This window comes from Anomaloglossus baeobatrachus, chromosome 7 (assembly GCF_048569485.1).
Source record: "Anomaloglossus baeobatrachus isolate aAnoBae1 chromosome 7, aAnoBae1.hap1, whole genome shotgun sequence".
In the NCBI taxonomy this organism is placed as follows: Eukaryota; Metazoa; Chordata; class Amphibia; order Anura; family Aromobatidae; genus Anomaloglossus; species Anomaloglossus baeobatrachus.
In genome coordinates, this window is record NC_134359.1 from 19,564,640 (window position 1) to 19,587,053 (window position 22,414).

The following is a 22,414-nucleotide window of genomic DNA, read 5'->3' on the forward strand; positions in this document are numbered from 1 at the left end:
TAAAAGACTACACTTATATACAGGAAATAAAGGGCCATATCTCAGGCACAGAAAGGCACAGGAACAAAAGAAAAACATTGCCGGATTCAGGAGAACAGCGGCATTTACACCTGGTTAAACATTAACTATTAATAGCAAATGTCAGGTCCTGGTAAAAGCGTAATACAGAGCCTCTCTTTATAGGGAGGTTAGAGGTGCGTCTGATGTGACAGACCTGCATAGCTGGCGGCTATTGAGCACCTTTCGTTATAATTAGAATAAGATGATACCAGCCAATACCTGCCGAAATGCTGAGGGATGCTACATCATTGTTGCCTCTGGCCTCACGGCACGAAATACTGGATAACCCCTTTATCTTAACAGGCCACACAATAGTCACTGGTTATTTATAATACTGTCTGCTGATATGCAGCAGAGCTCTTTAGCGCCCCCTTTAGATTCCAGGCCCTCTGTGCATTTGCATCATTTGCATCCTTCATAGCTTCTCCCACGATGTAAGCATCATAGAGACAAAACTGCAGTGGGATTTGATAACAACACTGCTCTGATACATTGTTTTAAAATGTTTCTCTTCTTATTGTAAATATTTACAGGAAATATCAAATAAATATTTGCATTTCTTTTTCTGTCAGTGGCTTTGAAGTCCGACCTGCAAACTGAGACGGGTGTAAAGATTGTGCAGACGGGCATTGGACAGGTGAGGAAGACTCATCTCATATTCATTATGTGGATGTGTATATATCATGTCAGCGCTGCGGGGTCTCAGTCCCAATATATCGGTCACAACCCATGTTAATGACTTACCTGCTGTTCATTTTCTTCACTCATGGCCATTAGGATGCAGCTAGGATCAATGACTCCGACTTAGCGGCATTGTCCATTAGAATCTGAGGTGGTCTGATAGCCACCCCTTCTTATTTCTACGTCTTTGTCTCGCTATGCTTTACACTGCAGCTCTGCTTTTTGAGAATAGATGCTGTGCACAAACACAAGCTCAGAAGGACGTAATTAAGTATAAAGAATGAATTAGGAATGACAAGCAATGGCTAACTCTTTAACCCTCTTTTGACTTGTGACGTAAATGTGTGGCACATGTTAAGGCCCCGTTACACACAACAACATATCTAACGATATGTTGTCGGGGTCACGGAATTCGTGACGCACATCCGGCCTCGTTAGCGACGTCGTTGCGTGTAACAGCTAGGAGGAAGTGTTAACGTTCAAAAATACTCACCTAATCGTTGATCGTTGACACGTCGTTCATTTTCAAAATCTCGTTGGTCGTTGTGGACGTAGGTTGTTCGTCTTTCCTGAGGCAGTACACATCGCTACGTGTGACACCCCGGGAACGACGAACAACAGCTTATCTGCGTCCTCTGGCAACAAGGTGGGTGTGTCAATAATGCGGCTGGTCTCCGCCCCTCTGCTTCAATTGGACGCCTGCCTTGTGACGTCGCTGTAAGGCCGCACAAACCGCCCCCTTAGAAAAGAGGCTGTTCGCCGGCCACAGTGATGTCGCTTGGTAGGTAAGTTCATATGACGGGTATTAGCGATATTGTGCGCCACGGGCAGCGATTTGCCTGTGACGCACCAACGACAGGGGCGGGTACGCTCGCTAGCGAGATCGAAGCGTGGAAAGCAGCCTTTAGGCTATGTGCACACACTGAGTATTTAGTTGCAGAAATTTCTGCACCAAATCTGCACCTCTTGGCAGGAAAAAAAGCTGCATTTTTGCCGTGTGTTTTTGCCTAGTTTTTGATGCGTTTTTTTTTCCATTTCGTTATTTATGTATTTCGGGTGGAAAAACGCTGAAAGAATTGACAAGAATTGACATGTTGCAATTTATTTTCTCCTCCAAACCTGCAAGGGTAAAAAAAAAAAAAGAAACATGCACAAAACTTCAGAATTCTCATTGACTTTGCTGGCATAAGAATTTGCATTCAGTTTTGTGACAAACGCACTGTGTGCACATACCCTTACAGTAATGTAAAAAGGTAATGGTTTTTAAAAAATATAAACATTTCAATCCCCTCTTAAAAACTTAAACATATGTAGAATCACCATCTCCGTAAAAGTCCGGTCTATCGATTTACACAAAATTATTTAACTTGTAAAATTTGACATCATTTACACAATGGTGACCCTCTGCTTTGTTCATTAACACTTTATACGCCCTTAAAGCATTAACCCCAAAATAGCATGCAGATCATTATAATATATAACATCTAATATATAAAGCTGAATGTGTGTGTGTGTGTTGTCCAGGATTGGCACCGTCACAGCTACAACCACAAAATTTTGCACACTCACACTTCTGGACCCCGAGAGCGTCATAGGCTATGTTTTGAGGGGAAATTTTAACCCCGTGCTTTACAGTTATTCGCCAAAAAAACCTGCCTCCATTAAAGCGAATGGAGCTGGGAGCCACAGTGCAGCCAGAGCTTCAGAAGAATGCGCAGCCACGCCCTTATATGGAATGTTGGCGTGTCACAATGCAGCCAGGAAAAGAGACAGACACAGACAGGGAAAGAGGCAGACACAGACTGGGTAAGAGACAGACACAGACAGGGAAAGAGACAGACACAGACAGGGAAAGAAACAGACATAGACATGGTAAGAGACAGACACAAAGAAAGGGAAAGAGACAGACAGGGAAAGAGAGGGAAAGAGAGAGACAGGTTAAGAGACACACACAGACAGGTAAAGAGACAGACACAGACAAAGAGACAGAGACAGACACAGGGAAACAGAGACAGGGAAAGAGAGGGAAAGAGACAGACAGGGTAAGAGACAGACAAAGACAGGTAAAGAGACAGACAAAGAGACAGACACAGGGAAAGAGATAGAGGGAAAGAGACAGACAGGGAAAAAGAGGGAAAGAGACAGACAGGGAAAGAGACAGACAGGGAAAGAGAGGGACAGAGACAGACATTGAAAGAAACAGACAGCGAAAGTGACAGAGATAGATAGACAGACAGGCAAAGAGATAGACAGACAGGGAAAGAAAGAGATCGAGACAGACGGAGAAAGAGACAGAGACAGTCAGAGACAGACAGGGAAAGAGACAGACAGACAAAGAGAGAGAAAGACAAAGAGAGAGAGAGACAGAGATATATACAGAGGGGGAGACAGACAGAGAATGGGAGAGAAACAGAGAGACAGTTACTATCCCGGGTAGCGGATATTGTGTGCAGAATAAATTTTTGTTAATACATTCTATTTTGTTAACAACAGTTATTAACCCGGACGAAGCCGGGTAGTACAGCTAGTATATATATAATTATAAATTGCCTCATTTTTCAAATCCCACACTGCTGCTGGGCCAATAAAAAACAAACATTTATGCTATTTTAGTGTTCTCATGTTCATCAGTTTCAGGATTTTTGCATTTTTTAGCTTTGCAATCATGGTGACAAAAAAATAAATAAATAAAACCATAATTAGATCATTCAACAGCAGTTTGCTGATGGATTCAGGATAGAATCTCTGAAATAGAACAAACAAGTAAGTAAAAAAAAAAAAATTAAAAGTGTAATGCAAGGGTGCAGAATTTTAGGTTTAGTACCTATGTGGATAATGAAAATACAGTATGATGGCATTACACGCTCATGCAGCCCTGGGGACCCCATAATGGACCAGACCTATGATACCAGTTATAGCAGTTGATATGGGCCCAGCATCAGGAGGTTATCAATGACTTGGATGACGGAAGATCAGAGTGTTGTCATTGACCAGTTCCCTTTGGAGCAGTCGCTTACTATATTTTGCAAAAGTTTGGTTACCTTCAGTCACCACTAGAGGGAGCTCAATTTGCATAAATGTCCATCTAATATATAAAGCTGAATGTGTGTATGTATGTATGTATGTGTGTTTGGCTTCTGCACCGTCGCAGCTACAGCCACAAAATTTTCCACATTCACACGTCTGGACCCCGAGAGTGTTATAGGCTATGTTGTGAGGCGAAATTTTAACCCCACGCGTTCCAATTTACCAATCAATTTTGCCCCTATCTACATAATGGGGAAAAAGTGAAACAAAAAGTGTATCCGCACCGTCGCATTTACAATCACGAAATTTTGCACAGACGCCTCATGTGACCCAGGGAACGTCGTAGACTATGTTTTGACAGGAAAATTTAACCCCACGCTTTACAGTTATTCGCCAAAAAAACCTGCCTCCATTAAAGCGAATGGAGCTGGGAGCCACAGTGCAGCCAGAACTTCAGAAGAATGCGCAGCCACGCCCTTATATGGAATGTTGGCGTGTCACAATGCAGCCAGGGAAAGAGACAGACACAGACAGGGAAAGAGACAGACACAGACAGGGAAAGAAACAGACATAGACAGGGTAAGAGACAGACACAAAGAAAGGGAAAGAGACAGACAGGGAAAGAGAGGGAAAGAGAGAGACAGGTTAAGAGACACACACAGACAGGTAAAGAGACAGACACAGACAAAGAGACAGAGACAGACACAGGGAAACAGACAGAGAGGGAAAGAGACAGACAGGGTAAGAGACAGACAAAGACAGGTAAAGAGACAGACAAAGAGACAGACACAGGGAAAGAGATAGAGGGAAAGAGACAGACAGGGAAAAAGAGGGAAAGAGACAGACAGGGAAAGAGAGGGAAAGAGACAGACAGGGAAAGAGAGGGACAGAGACAGACATTGAAAGAAACAGACAGCAAAAGTGACAGAGATAGACAGACAGGCAAAGAGACAGACAGGGAAAGAGATCGAGACAGACGGAGGAAGAGACAGAGACAGTCAGAGACAGACAGGGAAAGAGACAGACAGACAAAGAGAGAGACAGACAAAGAGAGAGAGAGACAGAGATATATACAAAGGGGGAGACAGACAGAGAATGGGAGAGAAACAGAGAGACAGTTACTATCCCGGGCAGCGGATATTGTGTGCAGAATAAATTTTTGTTAATACATTCTATTTTGTTAACAACAGTTATTAACCCGGGCGAAGCCGGTTAGTACAGCTAGTATATATATAATTATAAATTGCCTCATTTTTCAAATCCCACACTGCTGCTGGGCCAATAAAAAACAAACATTTATGCTATTTTAGTGTTCTCATGTTCATCAGTTTCAGGATTTTTGCATTTTTTAGCTTTGCAATCATGGTGACAAAAAAATAAATAAATAAAACCATAATTAGATCATTCAACAGCAGTTTGCTGATGGATTCAGGATAGAATCTCTGAAATAGAACAAACAAGTAAGTAAAAAAAAAAATTAAAAGTGTAATGCAAGGGTGCAGAATTTTAGGTTTAGTACCTATGTGGATAATGAAAATACAGTATGATGGCATTACACGCTCATGCAGCCCTGGGGACCCCATAATGGACCAGACCTATGATACCAGTTATAGCAGTTGATATGGGCCCAGCATCAGGAGGTTATCAATGACTTGGATGACGGAAGATCAGAGTGTTGTCATTGACCAGTTCCCTTTGGAGCAGTCGCTTACTATATTTTGCAAAAGTTTGGTTACCTTCAGTCACCACTAGAGGGAGCTCAATTTGCATAAATGTCCATCTAATATATAAAGCTGAATGTGTGTATGTATGTATGTATGTGTGTTTGGCTTCTGCACCGTCGCAGCTACAGCCACAAAATTTTCCACATTCACACGTCTGGACCCCGAGAGTGTCATAGGCTATGTTGTGAGGCGAAATTTTAACCCCACGCGTTCCAATTTACCAATCAATTTTGCCCCTATCTACATAATGGGGAAAAAGTGAAACGAAAAGTGTATCCGCACCGTCGCATTTACAATCACGAAATTTTGCACAGACGCCTCATGTGACCCAGGGAACGTCGTAGACTATGTTTTGACAGGAAAATTTAACCCCGCGCTTTACAGTTACTCTCCAAAAAACATGGCTCCATTAAAGTAAATGGAGCCTGGAACTACAGGTTATTAGTAGGAGCTGTGATTGGTTGCTATAGGAACAAAAGACATTCATAGTATAAGAAGCTTATATGTGAGGTAATAAGATGTCGGTGGGGAGACGGATAGAAAGAGACAGAGAGACAGACAAGCAGACAGAGGACAGACAGACAGAGACACAAACAGGGAAAGAGACAGACCTGGAAAGAAACAGACCTGGAAAGAGACAGACCTGGAAAGAGACAGATGGGGAAAGAGACAGACCTTGGAAGAGACAGACCTGGAAAGAGACAGATGGGGAAAGAGACAGACCTGGAAAGAGACAGACCTGAAAGAGACAGACCTGGAAAGAGACAGACCTGGAAAGAGACAGATGGGGAAAGAGACAGATGGGGAAAGAGACAGATGGGGAAAGAGACAGACAGACATGCAGACAGGGACAGAGACAGGGAAGGAGGAGACAGCCAGAGAGACAGACAAAGATAGATGGGGAAAGACACAGACCTTGATAGAGACAGATGGGGAAAGATACAGAGAAATAGAGACAGACAAGGAAAGAGACAGGCAGACAGGGAAAGACACAGACAGGAAAAGACACAGACAAAGAGATGGGGAGACAGACGGGAAAGAGACAGACCTGGGAAAGAGACAGACCTAGAAAGAGACAGATGGGGAAAGAAAAAGAGAGATAGAGACAGACAAAAAAAGAGACAGACAGAGACAGGCAGACGGGGAAAGAGACAGACGGGGAAAGAGACAGACAGGGAAAGAGGCAGACGGAGCACATTACTTGGCCAATTTAGTTAAATCTGTGTGGAATATCTGTGGTGTTGAAATATATGTTGTGAAATGCTTCTATTAGCTTAGTTTTTGCCTTTTAATAATTACATTTCTATCTATTTGTTTTGTGTTTTTTGTGTGCAGAATACATTTTTGTTAATACATTCTATTTTGTTAACAACAGTTATTAACCCGAGCGAAGCCAAGTAGTACAGCTAGTGTACATATAAGCACAAACATGGGTTCCTGTTGAGTCCCTCTAAGCTGTCAGTCCTTCCTGCTCGCTTTCCAAGAGCTATGGCTTTTTTATTATTTGGTAGTGAGTTGTATCTAGTGTTGTTTTTTGCAGTGCATGCTGTAGTTTTTGTTTTACCACTTATTTCTTTTTTATTTCATTTTTTGGAGACAGTAAACTGACTATAAAAGAGAATTTTTTTTATTTTTTGGCCTACAACGTAGGGATAAATATTTAGATTTTCTTTTTAATTCAAACAATTATGCACTCGGCAATATCAAATATGTTTTTATTACATTGTATTTACATTCTGGGTAAAGGGGGCAGTATCAACTTTTTTTATTTTTTAGAATTTTTAACAATATTTTTAACTTTATTTTTTGTTTACATTTTTTATTGGTCTTAAGGATTTGATTGTCCAATTGCTAGTGTGATATACTGTAATGAAGCATTACATTCTAAAATTACTCATCTATAAAGCGCAGCCACAGAGTCCAAACATGGCAGTTATGGGGATCTCTAGTAGTATGCTGTATGCCATTACTGGGTGCAAGCTGGGAAGCATATTTTCTACTGATTGGGTGGGAGGGGTCTTACTTGCATGATGTCATAGCTGTATTCTCATCCAATTAGATACCTCGGTTTCCTATTGCAGCTGCATTCTCCTACTCAAGAACTGGGGGCCCAATAGCACATTGCAAAATTCTACGTACCTGTAGCCACCACTAGATGGAACCCACTAAATACAGATTTATACAGCCACCACTAGATGGAACCCACTAAATACAGATTTATACAGCCACCACTAGGGGGAGCTCACTACATACAGATTTATATAGCCACCACTAGAGGGAGCTCACTATATACAGATTTATACAGCCACCACTAGAGGGAGCTCACTACATACAGATTTATACAGCCACCACTAGGGAGAGCTCAATACATACAGATTTATACAGCCACCACTACATGGAACCCACTAAATACAGATTTATACAGCCACCACTAGAGGGAGCTCACTACATACAGATTTATACAGCCACCACTAGAGGGAGCTCAGTACATACAGATTTATACAGCCACCATTAGAGGGAGCTCACTACATACAGATTTATACAGCCACCACTAGAGGGAGCTCACTACATACAGATTTATACAGCCACCATTAGAGGTAGCTCACTACATACAGATAATACAGCCACCACTAGAAGGAGCTCACTACATACAGATTTATACAGCCACCACTAGAGGGAGCTCACTACATACAGATTTATACAGCCACCATTAGAGGTAGCTCACTACATACAGATAATACAGCCACCACTAGAAGGAGCTCACTACATACAGATTTATACAGCCACCACTAGAGGGAGCTCACTACATACAGATTTATACAGCCACCACTAGAGGGTGCTCACTACATACAGATTTATACACCTGCAGCAATGTTAATGACAGTAAAGGATTTGGAGCTGGGTATCAGAAAAAATAGACTCATGTAAAGATTTTGCATTTGCCGGTCTGATATGTGTATGACACTGGTCAGATACAGAGTTACCTATGACTCTTCAAAACATATATATGATAACTGATGACTTGTCGTTGTAGCTGATATGATGGATTGCAGATACTATGTGCAGCAAATAGATAGAAGCGCTGGATATGTCTCTGTGATCACAGAGAAATCATTACTGGGTTGCTATGACAACCCAATTTGGAAGTCTCATTTCTGTATTGGGCTGATTGCATAATATATAATGGTGATCAGGACATCAGTGTCTCTGCATCTCCTGATTTATATATCAGAAATGGTCGTGTGTCCTGAAAAAAATTACCTTATATATAAAGGTGTGGAGACCGAATGTTATATGTCAGTGTCTCTCTATGTGACAGCTCTGGATGTGTCGGTGTCTCTCTATGTGACAGCTCTGGATATGTCGGTGTCTCTCTATGTGACAGCTCCGGATGTGTCGGTGTCTCTCTATGTGACAGCTCTGGATGCCGCTCTATGTGACAGCTCTGGATGTGTCAGTGTCTCTCTATGTGACAGCTCTGGATGCCGCTCTATGTGACAGCTCTGGATGTGTCAGTGTCTCTCTATGTGACAGCTCTGGATGCCGCTCTATGTGACAGCTCTGGATGTGTCAGTGTCTTTCTATGTGACAGCTCTGGATGCCGCTCTATGTGACAGTTCTGGATCTGTCGGTGTCTCTCTGTGACAGCTCTGGATATGTCTGTGTCTCTCTATGTGACAGCTCTGGATGTGTCTGTGTCTCTCTATGTGACAGCTCTGGGTGTCTCTCTATGTGACAGCTCTGGATGTCTCTGTGTTTCTATGTGACAGCTCTGGATGTTTCGGTGTCTCTCTATGTGACAGCTCTGGATGTTTCGGTGTCTCTCTATGTGACAGCTCTGGATGTGTCGGTGTCTCTCTATGTGACAGCTCTGGATGTGTCAGTGTCTCTCTATGTGACAGCTCTGGATGCCGCTCTATGTGACAGTTCTGGATCTGTCGGTGACTCTCTATGTGACAGCTCTGGATCTGTCGGTGTCTCTCTGTGACAGCTCTGGATGTCTCTGTGTTTCTATGTGACAGCTCTGGATATGTCTGTGTCTCTCTATGTGACAGCTCTGGATGTCTCTGTGTTTCTATGTGACAGCTCTGGATGTTTCGGTGTCTCTATGTGACAGCTCTGGATGTGTCGGTGTCTCTCTATGTGACAGCTCTGGGTGTCTCTCTATGTGACAGCTCTGGATGTCTCTGTGTTTCTATGTGACAGCTCTGGATGTTTCGGTGTCTCTCTATGTGACAGCTCTGGATGTGTCGGTGTCTCTCTATTTGACAGCTCTGGATGTGTCGGTGTCTCTCTATGTGACAGCTTTGGATGTGTCGGTGTCTCTCTATGTGACAGCTCTGTATGTGTCGGTGTCTCTCTATTTGACAGCTCTGTATGTGTCAGTGTCTCTCTATGTGACAGCTCTGGATATGTCGGTGTCTCTCTATGTGACAGCTCTGGATGTGTCGGTGTCTCTCTATGTGACAGCTCTGGGTGTCTCTCTATATGTGACAGCTCTGGATGTGTCGGTGTCTCTCTATGTGACAGCTCTGGGTGTCTCTCTATGTGACAGCTCTGGATGTGTCGGTGTCTCTCTATGTGACAGCTCTGGATGTGTCGGTGTCTCTCTATGTGACAGCTCTGGATGTGTCGGTGTCTCTCTATGTGACAGCTCTGGATATGTCAGTGTCTCTCTATGTGACAGCTCTGGGTGTCTCTCTATATGTGACAGCTCTGGATATGTCAGTGTCTCTATGTGACAGTTCTGGATATGTCTGTGTCTCTCTATGTGACAGCTCTCGATATGTCGGTGTCTCTCTATGTGACAGCTCTGGATATCTCGGTGTCTCTTTATGTGACAGTTCTGGGTGTCTCTCTATATGACAGCTCTGGATATGTCTGTGTCTCTCTATGTGACAGCTCTGAATATGTCAGTGTCTCTCTATGTGACAGCTCTCGATATGTCGGTGTCTCTCTATGTGACAGCTCTGGATATGTCGGTGTCTCACTATGTGACAGCTCTGGATGTTTCTGTGTTTCTCTATGTGACAGCTCCGGATCTGTCGGTGTCTCTCTATGTGACAGCTCTGGATGTTTCGGTGTCTCTCTATGTGACAGCTCCGGATCTGTCAGTGTCTCTCTGTGTGACAGCTCTGGATATGTCGGTGTCTCTCTATGTGACCGTTCTGGATATGTCTGTATCACTATATGTGACAGCTCTGGATATGTCGGTGTCTCCCTATGTGACAGCTCTGGATGTTTCAGTGTCTCTCTATGTGACAGCTCCGGATCTGTCAGTGTCTCTCTGTGTGACAGCTCTGGATATGTCGGTGTCTCTCTATGTGACAGCTCTGGGTGTCTCTCTATGTGGCAGCTCTGGATATGTCGGTGTCTCTCTATGTGACAGCTCTGGATGTTTCGTGTCTCTCTATGTGACAGCTCTGGATGTTTCGGTGTCTCTCTATGTGACAGCTCTGGATGTTTCTGTGTCTCTCTATGTGACAGCTCTGGATATCTCGGTATCTCTCTATGTGACAGCTCTGGATGTTTCGGTGCCTCTCTATGTGACAGCTCTGGATGTTTCGGTGTCTCTCTACGTGACAGCTCCGGATCTGTCAGTGTCTCTCTGTGTGGCAGCTCTGGATATGTCGGTGTCTCTCTATGTGACAGCTCTGGATGTTTCGTGTCTCTCTATGTGACAGCTCTGGATGTTTCGGTGTCTCTCTACGTGACAGCTACGGATGTGTCGGTGTCTCTCTATGTGACAGCTCTGGATGTTTCGGTGTCTCTCTATGTGACAGCTCTGGATATGTCGGTGTCTCTATGGGACAGCTCTGGATGTTTCGGTGTCTCTCTACGTGACAGCTCTGGATGTGTCGGTGTCTCTCTATGTGACAGCTCTGGATATGTCGGTGTCTCTCCATGTGACAGCTCTGGATGTTTCGGTGTCTCTCTACGTGACAGCTCCGGATGTGTCGGTGTCTCTCTATGTGACAGCTCTGGATGTTTCGGTGTCTCTCTACGTGACAGCTCTGGATGTTTCGGTGTCTCTCTATGTGACAGCTCTGGATATCTCGCTGTCTCTCTATGTGACAGCTTCGGATGTGTCGGTGTCTCTCTATGTGACAGTTCTGGATATGTCGGTGTCTTTCTATGTGACAGCTTTGGGTGGCTCTCTATGTGACAGTTCTGGATATGTCGGTGTCTTTCTATGTGACAGCTCTGGGTGTCTCTCTATGTGACAGTTCTGGATATGTCGGTGTCTCTCTATGTGACAGCTCCGGATGTGTCGGTGTCTATGTGACAGATCTGGATATGTCGGTGTCTATGTGACAGTTCTGGATATGTCGGTGTCTCTCTATGTGACAGCTCCGGATGTGTCGGTGTCTATGTGACAGCTCTGGATGTGTCGGTGTCTCTCTATGTGACAGCTCTGGATGTGTCGGTGTCTCTCTATGTGACAGCTCTGGATGTTTCGGTGTCTCTCTATGTGACAGCTCTGGATATCTCGCTGTCTCTCTATGTGACAGCTTCGGATGTGTCGGTGTCTCTCTATGTGACAGTTCTGGATATGTCGGTGTCTTTCTATGTGACAGCTCTGGGTGTCTCTCTATGTGACAGTTCTGGATATGTCGGTGTCTTTCTATGTGACAGCTCTGGGTGTCTCTCTATGTGACAGTTCTGGATATGTCGGTGTCTTTCTATGTGACAGCTCTGGATGTGTCGGTGTCTCTCTATGTGACAGCTCTGGATGTGTCGATGTCTCTCTATGTGACAGCTCCGGATGTGTCGGTGTCTCTCTATGTGACAGCTCTGGATGTGTCGGTGTCTCTCTATGTGACAGCTCTGGATGTGTCAGTGTCTCTCTATGTGACAGTTCTGGATATGTCGGTGTCTTTCTATGTGACAGCTCTGGGTGTCTCTCTATGTGACAGTTCTGGATATGTCGGTGTCTTTCTATGTGACAGCTCTGGATACTTCCATCTTTTTTATCTCTTATGTTGCTGTTCTCCGTGTCTCTTGCTATTGATTACAGGTTAATGTGGGGGATGGGCTCTTCGTGGGGGCTCGGAGGGGGGGAGGTGTCGTCCAGCTGCAGGAAGGGGGGGTGATCTTGGGTGGTGTCGGTCCCGGCCTCTGGGTGGGGGGGGAGGGAGGACGCCAGCGAGTGCGATCACGCCTCTCCTCAGTAACATGGAGCTGTTGTCATGGTAACCTCTTTTGATGTGACAAGTGCTGTGATTGTGACGGAGCCGCTGATGTTGTAGGGCGCTCTCGGTGGCACGGAGAGGGTACAAGAGACCCCATCCCACACTCCCTGCCTGCCGCTCCCATCCTCGCCTCCATCCCTGCTCTCCATCCCTCCCTGTGCCTCTCTTGCCCATCTTTTGTGCCCTCTCGGTATTGTCCGTCCACCCTCATCGTCACCCTTCTTCTCATTCATCGCACACAGCCGCCCCGCTCTCACTTTTTCCAGGACCCCCTATCCCTCTCGTTCCCCCCACACATCACAAACCATCTCCAGCTCCTCCATTCGTCCCATTTCATTGTCTCCCGGTGTGGATCCTCCCGGGCCCTGTGGGTGCCATGAGTAAGGTGCGGGGCCCCACCACCCCGGTATTGTCCTCGCCTTTCAGGGGACCAAGTGAGGAGGCGCTAAGGTTGACCTGTCATCTGCCATTCGGTAAGTTCCTGGCGAGCGGCTCCTCTCCTCTTCTTTGCAGGAGGGTGTTGCCTCAAAATGATGAGATTTTTTTTTTTGCATCTTTGCTTTTTTTCTTCTTTTTTTTTTTATATCTTGATTTTTATTAATGGCGGATTTATTTACCTCTACAAAAGGGCTCGAAAGGAAAACATAGGGCTCGGGGCCCATTTACCATGAGACGGGGTTAAGACATAGGAGCACCTTAGGCTCTGTGACCTTGAGAAGACGGGTAACCTCCAGAGTTTCTCCGGTCTGGATGGCAGGTTCCGGTGACACAAAAGTAGCAATCACAAATGCAAATGGTAGAAGTGCAATATCTACAAGTCTACGGGGTCACATATGGGATACTCAAGACTATACCATCAGATATGGGATGTGTTATATATTCAACTCTATAGGGTCAGATATGGGATATGTGATATCTACAAGTCTGCGGGGTCACATATGGGATGTGTTATATACTCAAGACTATACCATCAGATATGGGATGTGTTATGTATTCAACTCTATAGGGTCAGATATGGGATATGTGATATCTACAAGTCTGCGGGGTCACATATGGGATGTGTTATATACTCAAGACTATACCATCAGATATGGGATGTGTTATATATTCAACTCTATAGGGTCAGATATGGGATATGTGATATCTACAAGTCTGCGGGGTCACATATGGGATGTGTTATATACTCAAGACTATACCATCAGATATGGGATGTGTTATATATTCAACTCTATAGGGTCAGATATGGGATATGTGATATCTACAAGTCTACAGGGTCAGATTTAGAATGTGTTATAGGTACAGGTCTATAGGGTCAGATATGGGATATGTGATATCTACAAGTCTACGGGGTCACATATGGGATGTGTTATATACTCAAAACTATACCATCAGATATGGGATGTGTTATATACTCAACTCTATAGTTTTAGCTATGGGATGTGTGACATCTACATATCTATAGGGCCAGATATGAGACGTATTATATCTACAAGTCTTTAGAGTCTGATATGGGATATGTTATATCTGATTATATAAGTCTACAGGGTCTACAGAACGTGTTATAGGTACAGGTCTATAGGGTCAGATATGTGATGTGCTATATCTACAAGTCTACAGGGTCACATATGTGATGTGTTATATACTCAAGACTATACCGTCAGATATGGGATGTGTTATATATTCAACTCTATAGGGTCAGATATGGGATGTGTGATATCTATAAGTCTACAGGGTCAGATATAGAATGTGTTATAGGTACAGGTCTATAGGGTCAGGTATGGGATGTGTTATATCTACAAGTCTACAGGGTCACATATGTGATGTGTTATATACACAAGACTATACCGTCAGATATGGGATGTGTTATATATTCAAATCTATAAGGTAGGAGAAGGGATGTGTTATACTGTAGCTACAAGTCTATAGAGTCCAATATGGGATGTGTTATAGCTACAGGTCTTTAGGGTGAGATATGGGACGTGTTATATATTCAAATCTATAGGGTCAGATATGAGATGTGTTATATCTACAAGTCTATAGGGTCAAATATGGGATGTGTTTATATACAAGTCTATAGGGTCAGATATGGGATGTGTTATATATACATACAAGTGTATAGGGTTAAATATGGGATGTGTTATATATACACACAAGTGTATAGGGTTAAATATGGGATGTGTTATATATCCAGAAGTCTATAGGGTCAGATATTGGATGTGTTATATATACAGGTCTATACGGTCAGACATGATATGTGTTTATATATAAAACACTATATAGGGTCAGGTATGGGATGTTTTATATATACAAGTCTATAGGGTCAGGTATGGGATGTGGTATATAAAAACAAGTCTATAGGGTCAGGTATATGTATTATACACATGTCTATTAAATCAGATATGGGATATGTTATATATATTTATATATACAATTCTATAGGGATGTGTCTTTTATGTATATATACAAGTCTATAGGGTCAGATATGTTTTGCGTTACTCACTATATAATGCTGAACACGTCCTTCTTTACGATGCGCGGGATCGAACCGTTTAATTGGCCAAAGGGCCTTTTTTTCTGTTTGTTTTTGTTAAAGGTTAGCCTCCGCAGAAGTGACTGGGGCCTCATGTATGAGAGTCGCCTCCCAGTAACATCGGCCTGTCACCTATAGCAACCAGAGAGCAGCTTTCAGCACTGAAGCTGCTGAGGTAAAGTGAAAGCTGCGCTCTGATTGGTCACTAGACCCTTATGAAGAGTAACCAATCTTCTATTCAGTATATAACTCTGAACGCGTCCTTATGTCCGAAGCCGACCTGTGTGCAGCGCTGTGTTCACGTCACCATAGCACTGCGCATGCACCAACCGTCACATCCACCTGCCCACACTAATGTCATGGTGAGGGAGGGGAGAGGCGAGGACCACCTGCAGCTCAGGTCACAGTGGGCCGCGGTTGCGGGATGCAGGGGTTTGGCTTCTGCTGCGGGAAACGCAGGGTCTCCGTGGGGTGTCCCTCCTTTCTCTATAAAGACACATCTGCAGGTTTTTACCTCCACTCTCTATACAGACACATCTGCAGGTTTTTCCCTCCGCTCTCTATACAGACACATCTGCAGGTTTTTCCCTCCGCTCTCTATACAGACACATCTGCAGGTTTTTCCCTCCACTCTCTATACAGACACATCTGTAGGTTTTTCCCTCCGCTCTCTATACAGACACATCTGTAGGTTTTTCCCTCCGCTTTCTATACAGACACATCTGCAGGTTTTTCCCTCCGCTCTCTATAATGACACATCTGCAGGTTTTTCCCTCCGCTGTCTATAAAGACACATCTGCAGGTTTTACCCTCCGCTCTCTATAAAGACACATCTGCAGGTTTTTTCCTCCGCTCTCTATACAGACACATCTGCAGATTTTTCCCTCCGCTCTCTATAGAGACACATCTGCAGGTTTTTCTCCCATTTTCGGTCAATTAGGAACCAAAATTATTTCTATTTGCCAAATGCCAGAATAGTGAGAGAGACAGAGAGAATGTTTTCAGGCATTTTTCTTCCTTTCTGCACAGTGAGGTTTCCTCCATGTCATTAGTATTTGGTGGCATTGCCCTTACACTGTGTGACTTGGGGGAAACGTTTTGGATCCTTCCACAGCTTCTCACAATAGTTGGTGGAATTTGGGCCGATTCCTCCTGACAGACCTGGTGTAGCTGAGCCGTGTTTGTAGGTCACCGCTTGCATCGGCCTTTTCAGCTTTGCCCATACATTTTCCATAGGATTGAGATCAGGCTTTGTGATGGCCACTACAAAACATTGACTTTGTTCTCCTTAAGCCACTGTGTAACCAGTTTGGCAGCAGCTTCAGGTCATTGTCCATTTGGAAGACCCATTTCCACCCAAGCTTTAAGTTCCTGGCTGATGTCTTGAGATGTTCTAAAGTGTTGCCACACAATCTTCTTTCCTCATGGTGACATCTATTTTGTGAAGTCACCAGTCCCTCCTGTAGCAAAACAACCCCCCAACATGATGCTGCCGCCCCCGTGTGTCATAGTTGGGATGGTGTTCTTAGGCTTCAAAGATTCTCCCTTTTTCCTCCAAATGTAACGATGGTCATTATGGCCAAACAGTTCAATGTTAGTTTTGTCAGACCACAGGACATCTCCAGAAATTAAGCTCTTTGTTCCTGTGTGCATCTGGCTTTTTTGTGTTTCTTTTGTAGTAATGGCTTCTTCCTGGCAGAGTGACCTTTCAGCCCATGTTGATTCAGGACTCGTTTCATTGTAGATAATGACACAATCTTACCAGGTTCCACCAGCATCTTCACAAGGTCTTCTGCTTTTGTTGTTGGGTTGATATGCACATATCTAACCAAAGCACGTTCATCTCTGGTACACAGAACCCGGTATGATGGCTGGACATTTCCATCTTGTTTGTACTTGCGTATTATTGTTTGTACAGATGAACGAGGCACCTTCAGGTATCTGGAAATTGCAGTCAAGAATAAACCAGACTTGTGCAAGTCCACAATTCTCTTCCTGAGATCTTGGCTGATTTCTTTTGACTTTCCCATGATGCTACACAAAGAAGCCGTGTGTTTCAGGTGTGCATTACAATAATCCACAGGTGTGTCTCTAATTAACTCAGATGTTGCCAATAAACCTATCAGAAGCTTCCAAGAACATGACATCATCATATGGGTGTCATTGACTTCCTCTAGATCAGTTCCTCTTATACACAACTTTCAGACATTTTTGGTCCTTTAGAATGGGAGACGTCTTTGGTCTGGGCCTTGCTCGTCATGCCTTGGTAAAAGAAGAGGGTACCGGTTCTCATTATGGGGACCAGTTGTGTTTAGCAATGTTCCATCTGAAGAAAACATGCAAATTAGCTGTACCCCAGGGGGACTTATACCACCTCACTAGTGCCACCTGTTAGGGCATAGTGGTAATTGCAGTTTTATGTTATTGACCCCAGTTTTATACTCATAATTCTAAACAATATCACAGGCCTTGTAATTCACGTAAAAGCAGATTCCGTCCCGTGATATCCTGTGGGACATCAGGTGCTCAAGGGTTAAATGCTTTTTATTTATAAACATGATAATAGATTGGAAGAAGCCAGAATCAATAAAGATTTACAAATATTAAATACAGGATGTGATATTCGGCTTTTAGATTATTAGTTTTGTTTTAAACACAATATAAAATATCTGACAGATCTGACTACTAATGTCTGCCGATATGGAAGATTCCGAGAGAGTTGTCAGAGAGAAGATCCATAGCAACAAGGCTTGGCAGTAATTTCTGCACACCGGGCTTTTTCTCTTGCTTTTTGTCTTGCTGTTCTAGTAATCAGATTTTTTTAAATATTTTATGTGAATGCTTTTTTGGAATAATATGTGTTCTTCTTCATGCACAGAGGAGCAATGCCACCACCAAAACGTTCCCTCACGCCTCTCACTTTGGGGATACTTTCCGGTTTGTTCTCCTTATCTTCATCGCCTTGGCCTGCATAGCCGGAATCGTCATCGCCTCAGCTGTTATTTTCTGTCTACGACAACATGCCAAGCAACGGGAAAAAGAGAGACTTGCAGGGCTTGGACCTGAAGGAGCCGGAGACTCTACTTTTGAGTACCAGGTAAAGGCTGCTATTGTCGTCACAGAAGAGAGTATTATAGCACTTAGTAGTTATATTCTTGTACATAGGAGCAGTATTATAGTAGTTATATTCTTGTACATAGGGGGCAGTATTATAGTAGTTATATTCTTGTACATAGGAGCAGTATTATAGTAGTTATATTCCTGTACATAGGGGCAGTATTATAGTAGTTATATTCCTGTACATAGGGGCAGTATTATAGTAGTTATATTCTTGTACATAGGAGCAGTATTATAGTAGTTATATTCCTGTACATAGGGAGCAGTATTATAGTAGTTATATTCTTGTACATAGGGGCAGTATTATATTAGTTATATTCTTGTACATAGGGGCAGTATTATAGTAGTTATATTCTTGTACATAGGGAGCAGTATTATAGTAGTTATATTCTTGTACATAGGGGCAGTATTATAGTAGTTATATTCTTGTACATAGGGGCATTATTATAGTAGTTATATTCTTGTACATAGGGGCAGTATTATTGTAGTTATATTCTTGTACATAGGGGCAGTATTCTAGTAGTTATATTCTTGTACATAGGAGCAGTATTATAGCAGTTATATTCTTGTACATAGGGGCAGTATTATAGTAGTTATATTCCTGTACATAGGAGCAGTATTATAGTAGTTATATTCTTGTACATAGGGGGCAGTATTATAGTAGTTATATTCTTGTACATAGGAGCAGTATTATAGTAGTTATATTCCTTTACATAGGGGCAGTCTTATAGTAGTTATATTCTTGTACATAGGAGCAGTATTATAGTAGTTATATTCTTGTACATAGGGGGTAGTATTATAGTAGTTATATTCTTGTACATAGGAGCAGTATTATAGTAGTTATATTCTTGTACATAGGGGGTAGTATTATAGTAGTTATAGTCTTGTACATAGGGGCAGTATTATAGTAGTTATAGTCTTGTACATAGGGGGCAGTATTATAGTAGTTATAGTCTTGTACATAGGGGCAGTATTATAGTAGTTATATTCTTGTACATAGGGGGCAGTATTATAGTAGTTATAGTCTTGTACATAGGAGCAGTATTATAGTAGTTATATTCTTGTACATAGGGGGCAGTATTATAGTAGTTATAGTCTTGTACATAGGGGCAGTATTATAGTAGTTATAGTCTTGTACATAGGGGGCAGTATTATAGTAGTTATAGTCTTGTACATAGGGGCAGTATTATAGTAGTTATAGTCTTGTACATAGGGGCAGTATTATATGTGTAATATATGTGCCTCCAATCATTAGGACAATTACACAATTGACTGTCGAGTGTTGGACGAGGCTGCGGCTTTTTCCACTACTAGGCCAATTGTTGGGGAACTCACAGTGAGCATATGATACTGTTTATACAGTGTCACTACCACCTCCACAATAACAAAAGAATCTACCAGCTGTCAACACCGGTCATTTATACAGGCCGATTCGACACCTGTTGCAGGTGGCATATGGCTTCAGGGATGTGGTTTAAATAGCTAGAGGAACTAAGGCTATGTTCACACTCTGCATCTTCTTTTCTCAGTGCATCTTGAGTGCATCCTTTTCCTGTGGTCTCAGAAAATGCAGCTTGTGGCCTAAAAATGCATGACGTTTTGCCGCGTTTTTATTAATGCATTTTTTAAAGGAGAAGCAAAGCATGATAGGATAGGATGATTGATAGATAGCTAGAATAGATAGATAGATAATAGATAGATAATAGGAAAGAACATATAGAATAGATAGAAATAACAGAATAGCTCTATAGAGGGATAGCTAGCTTGGTCACCTGTTTTTTTATTTTTTTTTTGTTAAAAAAATGACATGGGGTCCCCCCCATTTTTTTAGATCAGCACAGGAACAGCAGCAGCTGCACACTGCAACACTCAGCTGTCTGCTGTACCTTGGCTGGTTATGAAAACTTGAGGGGATCCCATGCTTTTTTTTTTTTAAATTATTTGATTTATTCAATAAAAAAATGACGTGGGGTCCCCCCCATTTTTTAATACCAGCCAAGGTACAGCAGACAACTGGGGGCTGATATTATTAGGGTGGGAAGGGCCATCGTTATTTGGCCCTTTCCAGCCTAACAATAGCAGCCCACAGCTGCCCCAGAAGTGGCGCATCCATAAGATGCGCCAATTCTGGCACTGGGCCCACCTCTTCCTGTTGCCCTGGTATGGTGGCAATCAGGGAAATAAGGAGTTAACAAGAGCCCACAGCTTCTACTAAGTGCTAGCTTAGTGATGGCAGGCGTCTATGAGACACCCCCCATCACTAATCTGTAAGTGAAAGCAAATAAATAAACAACCCAAAAATCCTTTATTTGAAATACAGTAAAAGACATAAAATCATCCTTTTTCACCACTTTATTAACCCCCAAACACCCCTCTAGGTCCGATGTAATCCACACAAGGTCCCACGACGCTTCCAGCTCAGCTACTTCTGACAATCACAGTGAGCGGCTATAGAACAAGACTGACTGCTGTGAGAACCACGCAGTAACTGAAGTGAGGCGCGCAATAAGCGGTGACGTCACTCAGGTTACCCGCGGCCATAGCTGGAGTCCTCCACCTGTGACTGCAAATCACCCGGGTGACTGAATTAAGCCGCACGATCAGGGTGATTTGCTGTCACAGGTGGAGACCGTGGCCGCAACTAATCTGAGTGACGTCACCGCTGAGTGCGCGGTCACTTCAGTTGCAACCTGAACTTCACAGCGGGCAGTCTTGTTCTACGGCGCTCGCGGTGAGCTTCAGATTTGTAGCAGTGCTGGAAGCGTCATGGGACCTCGTGTAGATTACGTCGGACCTGGAAGGTTGTGTTGGGGTTAATAAAGTGATGAAAGCAGACGCTTTTTTGTCTTTTATTCCAAATAAAGAATTATTTTGGTGTTTGTGTTTATTTAATTTCACTTACAGATTAGTGATGGAGGGTGTCTTGGGTAGACGCCTGCCATTACTAATCTAGGACTTAGTGGCAGTTATGGGCTGACATTAACTCCTTATTACCCCAATTGCCACCGCGTCAGGGCAATCGGGATGAGTCGGATAAAGTCCTGGGACTGTTGCATCTAATGGATGTGGCAATTCCGGGCGGCTGCTGGCTGATATTTTTAGGCTGGCGGGCTCCCAATAACGTGGGTCTCCCCAGCCTGAGAATACCAGCCCTCATCTTGGCTGGGTATCAAAATTGGGGGGGACCACATGTCGTTTTTTTTTTTTTTTAATTATTTATTTATTGTACTGTACGATATAGACCTGCGCACCGGAGACTGTGATTGGTTACAGTCAGACAGCTGTCACTCAACATGGGGATGCGTCTGACTCCAAACAATAACAGCCACCAATGGGCTGGGGAAGCAGTGCATATTCAATGAATTTAATGAGCGGTTCGGGAAGTGAATGCCCGGCCGCTTGATTAGTGTGACAGCCGCGATGGTGATTCGGTAAATATGAAGTGCTTGCTCCTACCCCTTTGCGCCAGATTCTGGTCCCCAATGACTCTATGGGAACCGGCATCTAGACAGATACCAGGGATGAGTCCCCCGCCAAAAGCGAATCAGCGGGGGATTGATCTGGCAGTCTCCCGAAACGCAGGAACAAGACGCAAAAAGAATTGACATGCTGCCTCTTGGCTGCGTCTTAAAAAATGCATAGACTTTGCGGGGAGAAGGAAACGCACACCTTTAGGTGCATATTTGTGACGTCAAAAAAGCACCAAAATCGCAGTAAAAGATGCAGCGTGTGAACATAGCCTAAGGTATTACATTTTATATCTTTAAACTGAAAAGTAGGCAGGGTTTTTATAAAAAATATATAAATGATGTTACAGGGGACAAATAAACAGAATATATGCACTTACATAAAATAAAACAAAAAGTACTAAACGTATGTCATGAAAATGGCTCAGAGCTTAGCAGAGGGAAGAACTTCTATTAGAAAATATGCAAGCAGGGAAAGGATCCAGCTCAGACTCCAAGGATTTGAATAAAAGGCATTTCTTTATTTCAACTTTGTTAAAAAGAATATATCCAAAAAGGTATAATGACACCGGCTGATAACACTGACAGATGGTAGATGATGAAAAAACTACGCGT

The 22,414-nt window shown here is 43.2% G+C and overlaps 1 protein-coding gene across 3 annotated transcripts in view; it reads left to right on the top strand.

The window, feature by feature from the left end:
- The window catches only part of PTPRN (protein tyrosine phosphatase receptor type N), a 94,392-nt gene that overhangs the window by 43,150 nt on the left and 28,828 nt on the right, over positions 1-22,414 (top strand). For all 3 annotated transcript variants that reach the window (XM_075317107.1, XM_075317108.1, XM_075317109.1), the window contains 2 exons: positions 633-697; positions 18,094-18,312. In XM_075317107.1, coding sequence (XP_075173222.1) covers positions 633-697; positions 18,094-18,312 — 284 coding nt within the window. The remainder of the gene's footprint in view (positions 1-632; positions 698-18,093; positions 18,313-22,414) is intronic.